This window comes from Microtus ochrogaster, linkage group LG9, assembly GCF_000317375.1.
Source record: "Microtus ochrogaster isolate Prairie Vole_2 linkage group LG9, MicOch1.0, whole genome shotgun sequence".
Lineage (NCBI taxonomy): Eukaryota > Metazoa > Chordata > Mammalia > Rodentia > Cricetidae > Microtus > Microtus ochrogaster.
This window is the reverse complement of record NC_022034.1, coordinates 19,711,064-19,721,011: the sequence shown is the minus strand read 5'-3', so window position 1 is coordinate 19,721,011 and position 9,948 is coordinate 19,711,064. Positions and strand designations below refer to the sequence as shown.

The 9,948-nt window shown below is 42.0% G+C and overlaps 1 protein-coding gene across 6 annotated transcripts in view; it reads right to left on the bottom strand.

Moving 5' to 3' along the window:
- The window catches only part of Grik2 (glutamate ionotropic receptor kainate type subunit 2), a 588,331-nt gene extending 578,782 nt beyond the window's left edge, over positions 1-9,549 (bottom strand). For 2 of the 6 annotated variants that reach the window (XM_026787407.1, XM_005363515.2), the window contains exons 1-2: positions 9,460-9,549; positions 3,827-4,227 (exon numbers count right to left, since the gene is read on the bottom strand). In XM_026787407.1, the coding sequence (XP_026643208.1) occupies positions 3,827-3,941 (115 nt within the window). In that variant the 5' untranslated portion in view covers positions 3,942-4,227; positions 9,460-9,549. Of the gene's footprint in view, positions 1-3,826; positions 4,228-8,430; positions 8,553-9,246; positions 9,311-9,459 lie in introns of those variants that run through there. The other 4 variants (XM_005363512.2, XM_026787405.1, XM_026787406.1 and 1 more) reach the window with 4 other exon arrangements.
- Positions 9,550-9,948: the final 399 nt, after the last annotated feature.

Genomic DNA, 9,948 nt, shown 5'->3' with positions numbered 1-9,948 from the left:
AAAAAAAAAAAGCAGAAACGTCACATAGTAAGGAGTGACAGACCATTTATTTGCTCACCTTATTGGAAAAGGCTATTTTGGAGAAACCGCTCAGTTTCAAAGTTTTGGTTAATGTCTGTGCTCCCAGCGTCCTAAATAGCAATGCGGGTTAAGACTGAATAATCGAACCTCAGGTTCAGAGAGAGTAGCAGTTTGGGGTGTGGTGACACTAAAGAGGATGCACAAACAAGCCAAAATTCAAAGAGATTAACCAGGGCAGTAATGAAGTCTGTTCGCAGCTGAATCTGGGAACAGAGCAGAAGAGAAGCAGCCGGAAGAGAAGAGCCCTCTTAAGTAATAGAAGAAACGTCTTAGGACAAACTGTGGCTCCAGAAACTCACTCAAAGGAACACACCCACTTGGGCATCCTGTTGGTCAGCTCTTAGAAGCAGCCACCTAAGAACAAAGGTATCTCATTTCCATATGGCTGGCCAGTGGAGTGTGGCCGCTGGTGCAAGGTCTGGTGAAAAGCCTGGGGGCAGTGGTGGGCTTTGTGCCCAATCCAGCAGGCTGCAGATATCCGACCTGACCTGGACTGAGGGGCCTGACTTTCAGCAGCACAACCTCTCCCCTGGAAAACACGCCCTCCCCCACACCCGGGTGGGGGCCCACCTTCTGAAGAAGCCAAGTTATGTTTGAGGTTCCAAGGTAATGAAACCCCAGGACCCAAGATAAGAGACCCCTATGTCCAGGCCTCTCAGCCCCATTGGCCATTAGGTAACACCTAGGCAACATTTGGGTGCTCTCCCTCGCTACCTAATATGGCCTTACAGCTTTGGGAAAATACCCAGGGGTCAGCACTGCAGAGTAATTTACCTAGCAGCTACTAACACAGTACACAGTGCCCAAAGTCTGGACTGGCAGAAGGAAAGGGTTGCTCCTGGGTGCATCTGCAAAGTTTTCTTTGGTCCTAGAAAGTCGCTATGAACAAATCAAAGATAACAATAGCGCAATCCCACCCCGAACCCCTCCCACGTCATTGCAGCTCCAAGGTTTGGGGGCGGGGAGAGGAAAGACTGAGGGAGAGGTTGGCTTAGAGAAGGCAGGGAAAAGAAGGTACTCCAGGATCAAGACACCCTGAGCTGTGTGGAAGTCTGCCTTTCCTGGAGGTGATAGGAAGAGGAAGGGGGCAAGTCTTTTGGGAGCAGGGAGAAGAAGGGCAGAGAGATTAATGAAGGTGAATTTTCATCAGTTGGGGAAAAGAGAAGCTAGGGTGGCCTCAAGTCAGCTTCCCGGTTGCCATAGTGCCAAGCAGAAGCACCAGAAGCCTGCAGCCCCAAGCCTTTCTCCCGGACAGACTGTAGCCTCACCCTAAGCAGCCTCCGGGAGAGGTCTGAGGCAAGGCTGTGGCTTTCACCCATACCTAGCTGTCTGCCCCACTGCTCAAGAGCAGCAGCCCAATAACAATCCCAGCCCTTTCCCCCTAGGGCAGGAGGCCAGCGACGGTTGAACTTCAAAGTTTAAAATAAACAATTTCAACAGGCACGCATAAGAGCTTAACTAAACACCCAATCCACTCAGTACTTTTTTACACGGGAAGAAAATAAAACTCCCACCACTGCATCAAAATAGTCTCAACAGGGAAATGTTCCAATGATTACAACTGTACACAATCCTTCCTGGTGAATCAAGTCAGATTTAGAGAACACGGATGATAATGTAGAAACAGAAATCATCTAGAAAGTAGAACGTTGGTCTCAGGTGTGAAGGGGCTGATTTGGAGGTCTTCACCTAGTGCCCTGTTTCTTAAGGACATTTTTAGAGTTTGTCTAGGAAAACCGTGTGTGTGCATGTGTGTGTGTGTGTGTGTGTGTGTGTGTGTGTTTCATTTTAGAAAGATTTATAGTTTTCCCAAGAATCTAGGCTCCTGTGTGTGTGCTCTTTTAGAAAGCTGTTACACTGCCACAGACACCAAGATTTTTAATATGAAGATATGAAATGATCAGCAAATGTAACAATCTAATGATTCAGCAAATATTGTGCTACAGGACTAGAACAGCAATAATTAAATCTTCAAGAGTACTAGTAGCAGTTTTCAGGCCCCAGTTCATCCTTCCCCCAATCATGTCCATTCTTAGCAATGCATACTCATTCATGAACACACATGAGACGACATACACAATTGTTTAAGTACTTTGGATTAAAAATTATTTGGGGGTGGAGATTCCATGTTTATCCTGTCCCGTGCTAACGGCCAAATTGCTGTGGCACACATACCATACATATCTTCACACACAGTTCCCAGGAATATAGGGACTTCTTTAATCCTGTTTAAAGAAGCAAGCATTCCTGTGGATGCTTGTTGCTAAGAGCAACATGCTTAAGTACCATCTAAAGACTGAAGAAAGCAGGAAAATACTCAAGCCAGAATCTAGACATACTCTATTGTCTCATGTTATTACTAGTCTTTTTGACTCTAGATGACATATGGGGAAGGGGCTACATTTTCAAATATATGTAAAAGTATTTCTACTTTATTTCCACTTGCGGAAGACAGTGAATTTTAGCATGAGAGAAAGATCACTATGGAAAAATAGATGATACTAGTGTTACAGAAGGTACAGGGAACCTCTGCTATATATCAGACAGAAAACTTAATGTGTCTACTTTTAGTTCAAAGATGCATACTCTGAATGTATGCCCTACCCTCTCTGGCTTAGATCCCCTTAGAGCTGACAGAGAAGGCACCTAGAGTGGGGTGCTCAAGCCCTGTTGGCTTTCTCCTCTTTTGCAATGCCCTTTTTTAGGGAACTTTCCTTGATGAGTTCCCAGCTCACTGAAAATATCCCACTTGTCATCCAGAGCAGCTGAGCATTTCCTACATTTGATTTCCTTCAAGCAGACCTCCTGACTAGTGACTGCACTGGAAGCTCACTTTTTGATTTTCTTTCAAGAGAGAAAGAAGCTTAGGTTTTTGGGAAAATTATAAATCCTCAAATGTAACTATATAGGATTTTTATACATGTCAGAGTGAAATAAAGATGCACTTAGAACCCCACGCTCATCTCCCCTCCTCCCTGGCACCCTTGCCTCTAGTTACTACTATTCCTTATTTATTAGGTTGGAATTCTGTATGAGGCGAAAAGAGGGAGAGAGAGCTGTGAAAGAACTCAGCAAGTTAAAAAACAAAACAAACAAGAAGCTTGCCATGAGTCCCTATTTCGCTGCACTGAGTGCATCTTCCCACTATGAAATAAAGCCTTAAATTGTATAGCACTATTTCTTAAAGCTCTGCATATGAAAAAGACCACCAACAAAAGAAAAAGATTAAATTTACCAATAATAAGCTTTGCATACAGAAGAAATCAGAAGGAAGGTGCCCTGGGTTTGCAAGTGAGAACCTAGGCAGGTCTGGGCAGAAGCGGACAGATGCAACTCATGAAAGAGTTACCAGACATTAACTCATCAGTAGCACATGCTGCTGGATTGCCAGCCCTAGCGCTCACTTTGGCTCAGACCATGACACCCAGACAGCTGGAGGGTTCCCAAGGAAACCAAAGCATCCCAGGCTGGCCATGCCCCATCACCGCTGTCCCTATGGCAGACTACGGTGAAGCTATCCGTCGGCCAATAAATAGTACCACGAACTAGCACCCCCTTCACCCTCTCGGGGCCCGAAATAAAATGAAGATAAAAAGAGAGGATAAATGAAAGCAGGGGGCGGTCTCTAAAACCAGGGAGGGAGCAGGTCTGAGAGCAGCAAGCCCACGCCAAGCAGAGCGACTGCCTGTTTACATCCGGCGCCTCTGAGCCCACACAGGCAGTGGTGAGATACCGGGAATCTTACCGAATCTTAACACATGTGTGGTTCCTTGCGAATATCCGATCCACAGTAAGCAGAGCAGGACTTTAATGGAGCGACTGAAGACTAGATTACTTAGAAACGGGGAAATAATCTTCATGATGTTTCCGTGCCTGCGCGCGCGGCACCCACTTCCCCGATCTAGCGTTAGGCTCCGGGCTTGGACAAGAAGAAGGATTCGTGGAGTAGTGACCGCAGACACAATCACGGCATGGTCACAGAAAGAGGAAGGAGTCTCCGCTTCCCGAACCCATTAGCAGTCGCTGCATGTTCTTCACTCACTGCACCAAGGAGCAAGCTTCCACTGCAAGGGATGGTGGGACATCCATGTTAGTCGGGGAGCATCCGGAAGAAATCCAGTAAGCACAATGTCCAGCCACGCAAGCCTGGGAGAGCACAAGAAAAGGAAAATCAATAGGAAGTCCAGCTTTGCAACGACTAGGTGTCGAAAGCCAGCCACAGTCCCAACACAAAGGGCGCTTTGCTGGCAAGGGTTTCGCCAGGCCCTTATTCCACTGCACTGCTGCACAGCTTCTGACGTTAAGCCAAGATAAAGTGAGAAAAATTGAGATAGCTGCTTCCTGCCACTGAGCTTCTCAATATATATTATGCAACCGTTCTGATAGCTCGCCTTGAGTAGCCAAAAATGGAGATTTATTTACGTGATGCGATGAAAATTGCTTTGATTTTCAGTAAGACCCTGCAGAAAGTGCCTGGCGTATGCAAACACACTTCTTACAATCAGCTGATGAATCTTAATAATTGACTATCTAAGTCAAAGTCACTTTGTCTAGGAGTTGTATTTTTAAAAAGGATGTGCTCTGAAACAGAGAACTGTGCTGTCAATCTAACTTGCTATTAAGCTGAAGGAGTCTTATATTTTTAAATCTGAGTAGAAAAGATTAAATGGGATAATAAGTGGGATGCAATTGGAGAGTTGAATCTGTTTTTTAAAAACTTGACTGACATATTCCTTGATTAGTAAAGAGATATTTCCTCAGGTGGACTTTCGGGAGGAAATGGGGGAATCATTTTTCCAACTCATTTATCATACCTGAAATAATCTTATACAAAGATAATGGGATTTGAGCTGCAGCAGCAGATTCCAGAGGTTTTTGTACCACATTTTATCTTTTTTTAAAATTATTTTTCTTTTAAAACTGGAATATAGAATCAAAGTTTTGCCTAAAAAAAAGTCTTGCCATCGACTATTTTTCTGATGAAAATATTTAAACTCATTTCAAACACCCCCAGACTGTCATAAGTAGAAATTTATTCAAGGTAAAAGTATAGAAACGTACAGTTCTTTTAATATGAAAATTTTGCAGAAATAGGCAATATACTTCACAAGTAGTACAGTTAGCTCCAAATCCACTACTACCATTTAAATTAGTAGGAAGAGCTAATGAGGAAAGCAATAACAACGCCATCTATGACATCTTTAACTTTATTAAGAAGTGCAAAGGGCAAATTATTGAACTGGTGCTTTACTATTAATCTCTGTTCATTATAACAAATAGGGCATAAGTTCGACCTTATAAAAGTTATAAGATTGCATCATACTGAAGAATAGCTAATTTTAAAGGAAGGGTTTGAGTGTTAAGTTCTTATTAATTACTTATGGTTATGTTGTTTCTACATTGTAAGAAGATACCACAATATATTCATCATACTGACTTTTACTATCTATATTTTCTTAAGATACTATTATTAAATGCTGATTGAAAAAATCTACATTTTCAGATGCACTAAGAAACATTGATTTTTTAAAAGATGGAGGCATAACTGCAGTGTCAAAAATAAGTATCATGAATAGCTAGTTCGGCAATCTAGCAGGCAATCCCGTCAAACAATTCCACTATTTGAGCACTTTAAAAGGAACGCCTAGTGCTGAAACCAAAGGTATCTAGCGACTCCTTCAGTCCATGTTTGAAACATCACTTATAAAATACGTTAAAGACCAACATGTCCTGTCTTGTATTTGCTGTCTCATTTATTCCATTCTATTAGTTCATTCTTAGTCTTCACCCTAGTAGAAATAATAACAGCCAGGGAAAATACATATTCTTGGTTGTTTTCATTTCCCAATATAATTGATATCAGCTACCTGAAAATAGCATGTTCAGTTGTGACTAATCAAATTTCTGCAATTTTTGCAATGTAGCTGGCGTTTCGTGGAACCAGAGTAAACACGCTGTACCACAATTTTTGTTCATAAATTCTTTTACCATAACAGTATTTGTCATAGGCTTTGTCATCATTCTACTTACGCCTAGCATTCTCAGCTGCTCATGTGCCATCATCGTTGGATGTTTAGTGGGAAAGTGAAAAAGAAAAGCTTTGGGTTTATAAAACTCACACAAAATAAACTGCTAAAAAAAAAGTCGAATGCAAATTTTCTTTACTAATAAGTGGTCTCCAAAGAGCCAATTTATACATTTGCATCCAACAATTAAGTTGAAAAGCTTTAGTATAATAGCAATTCCACCTGTCCAGCTGGACTTCTTCAATACCAGGGACAAACCTTTATTCAGAACCTCGGACAGCACTTCAGGCATGGATTTCCTCTGATATTCAAAATGGTAAAATAAATGGATATTGTGCTACTTGAAGTGACAGTATGCATATTTCTATTACAGAGTCAAGTAGTTTGACTCGTTGAAGAATATATTGTCAAGAAATCAATTTTGTGAACTGTGTTAACTGTATTTTTTAATGTGAGTAATGGATTGTTTAACATGCCTAAAAAACTTGTTTCCTCATACCAAAAAAAAAAAAGTAGCATGGTGAATTTTGGATTCTGAAACATGCTGTCAATATTCAGTGGCTTAAGACATTTCTGAAATGTACAATTAGTTATCACGTTTAATTGCCCACCTCCAGATTTCCATCTGTTAGAGGGTGAAATGGATTAATTCCATCCTTTCTTCCTAAGCTTCACTCTTCAGACCAACAGCAACAATTCAACAACTTACCTTTCAAAGACAACAAAATGATATGATGGTATAGGAGATGCCTTGGTTGTTATATGGATATTTTGAAGTTATTGCAAGAATCTCCTCAATACTGACACTATAATTACAGTTCTTAGTGTTAATGGCTATTAAGTATTTTGTTGATCACATTAAATTACCTTAAAATTGTGCCAGTTCTGTATTTGCTTATTTCTTAATAGAAAATGAAAAATACTTTATTTAGACGTTCAGTGATCATTTATATTTAAAAGTAGTGAAAATTGTGTGTCTTATCCTATAGATCCATTTGCTGTGCAGCTATTTCAATCACATGGCAATCTCTATTGCTAGGAGCTAAAGCTGTGAGGGTTCCAAGGTCAAAGCAAAAATGAAAAATTGTAAGCACACACATATATACTCACACAGACAGAAGCTGTGTCAAGAAGAAAGCCTTAAAATACCAAAGAAGGCTGTTATGGAAAAACTACCAAGCCTATGGTGAATAATAAAGGAAGAAAATTTATATCACATTCGTGCAAACCTTGTTCCTACAGCAACACAACAACGACAATGAGAGCGACAGAAGGCGTTAGCTTCATCTTTCACTGCATTTTGTATTACCTGACACTAATGACCTCTTATTCTTGGGCACTATTACTTGAGAAGCAATTTTAGTTTCTTAGTCCCCTGTGAAAATGAATCATATTCTAGTTAGCTGCCACCTGCTGGGGCATGAGCAAATGTGTAATAATCCTTATAGCAGAACCTTTAAAAGACAATTCCTATACCTTTGGCTACAAAGAGCAAATGTTTATTCTAGCACAATCTGAATTTCAAAGCTGTCTCTAAGGTTCTTCCATGTCATATGTGTAGTGTTTTTAATTTTCTCACACAAGTGAGAGACTTCCACTTGACTTCACATTACTGTCCTGTTGTTATGGGACATTTGAGAAACCTTATCTTATAGTAACACCTAAGGCATTATTCCATGCAAGTGGCCTATTGTGTTGAGGTTTAGCTAAAATAAACAGCCTGCTCAACCATAACTTTAAAGGGGCCACAGAATAAAGTCTGAGGCAGAGATCTATTGGAACCACACTGTTGGATACTATGCAATCCACCCTAACTATGATTACTATGCCATTCTTTAGGATTCTAAACATATTATCACTTCTTCTACTAACATTCTGCTATGTTGGTGGCTAATAATATTTACACTTTAATTACTGTTTAGATGCTGAAAATGTATCTTAATTAAGAGAATGAATCAAATTAATTTATGTCTGTAGAAATCTTTTCTTTAAAATTCAGCATGCACAATCTTCAGTAGATTTAAATTTAAAAGAAAAGACATAGGTGTTTTAGCCTTTAGTCATTTCTGTATTACCTTCCCCTACATATTTCAATTTCTTTAACATGTAAGTTTCTAAGGTCACTGGGATTTGATTAGCTTACTTGATTGCTGCACGAATGTGTTCTACAAAGTTATAAAGTAAGGAACTAAAACAATTAAAAATTGGAATATAATTGCACATCTTTTAGCAGCTAAACTGCAGACTTATTCACATGAATTATTCCTATCTCATGAGATGGAAAGAATCAATCCATAGATAATTTTGATGAGAGAATACTTACAGTATGAAGATGAAGGAATGATAAAAAGGTAATCTGTTCCTTTCCTTACCAGAAGGTAGTTCCTAACATTCTGCAACCTCTCAGTCCAACCTCTAAATCCAAATCATTATCTTAGTAGCTCCAGTCTTATTTGATATTCTCTCTCTCTCTCTCTCTCTCTCTCTCTCTCTCTCTCTCTCTCTCTCTCTCCCACAAGCATGAGTGCGCGCACGCGCGCGCGCGCACACACACACACACACACACACACACACACACACTCCTTCCTATCCACCTGAAGATAAAAATACGGGGGAATGTGGTTGGTTAAAAGTTCTGAACATTTATGATCCTCCTTGGTGATGCAGCCAGTTCTAACCCCTATGGGATGCCCTGAGAGGTTTTTTCTCTTCCTTCCTTCCTTCCTTCCTTCTTTCCTTCCTTCCTTCCTTCCTTCCTTCCTTCCTTCCTTCCTTCCTCTCTCTCTCTGTCTCTCTCTCTGTCTCTCTCTCTCTCTCTTCTTTCTCTTCTCTCTCTTGCTCCCTCCTTCCTTCCTTTCTTCCTTCCTTCTATTTTTTCTGAAGCTTTTAATACTGTCCTCAGTTAAAATCTCTACTTTCTCAGTCCAGAGCTATGGATCAGGGCAATCCAAGGATTGGTGGACGAAAGAGGGATAAGGAGTTGCTATGACAGAGACACACAGCTTCTTGCTTGTTCTTCTCTTCGCCTTGAGCATGAGTCCCAGAAGTTGAGGCCACTTCCTGGCTTAGACACTTATTAAAATATTTTATGTAGAAAATACAAGCACGCCTGCAGTCAAATGAGCCACTTGCATCCTACCGGGGACAGGCTGCAGCGAGTGGGACAAAGCCATCCAAGAGACCTGCATCCAGCAGGTGCCTGGAGCGCACAGACTCAGCCGTGCTGCGCCGCTGCGCTTCTTCCTTTTCTGCTGGTTGTCAGCGATCCTCCGCGGTCCCCGGCTCCTCCGTACCAAGAGCGAACACTTTGGGATTGAGCTCCAGGGAGGGTCCACGACCAAGGATTTCTTACCTGGAGATGGGTGAAGAGGGCGAGGAGGGACTGGGGTGGTCTCCTCGGAGCCACGGCGGGAGGAGATCCAGCGGGAAGTCCTGGGCTCCGAGCCTTAGCCACGCAGCCGCCAGCGCGAGCGCAAGTGACGGCGGCGGAGGAGACCGCGACCGCGGAGCAGCAGTGGCGCTGGAGACAGACACGCCTCCTGGCGGGGGTTCCTCGCCTCCTGCTTTAAAGGAGCCGCGTTTCTTTCCCGCAACTGATACTAGCTCCAGGACTCCCAGGCCCACCTGGGAGCAGCGCCATACACTCCTTATTTAAAGACCTCTTGTGGGAGAATTCTGGGTGTTGACCTTCTAGTGCTTCCAGAACAGTCGGCGCTGATTTCGTCCCCTACCAGCACATCCACATCCAAGGATAGGGGAACTGGGACCGAGAAGTTCAGAATGATAGTGGGTAAGGTAAAAAGGGCCAAGGAAATTGCTTGCCTCTCAAAAGCTACATCGG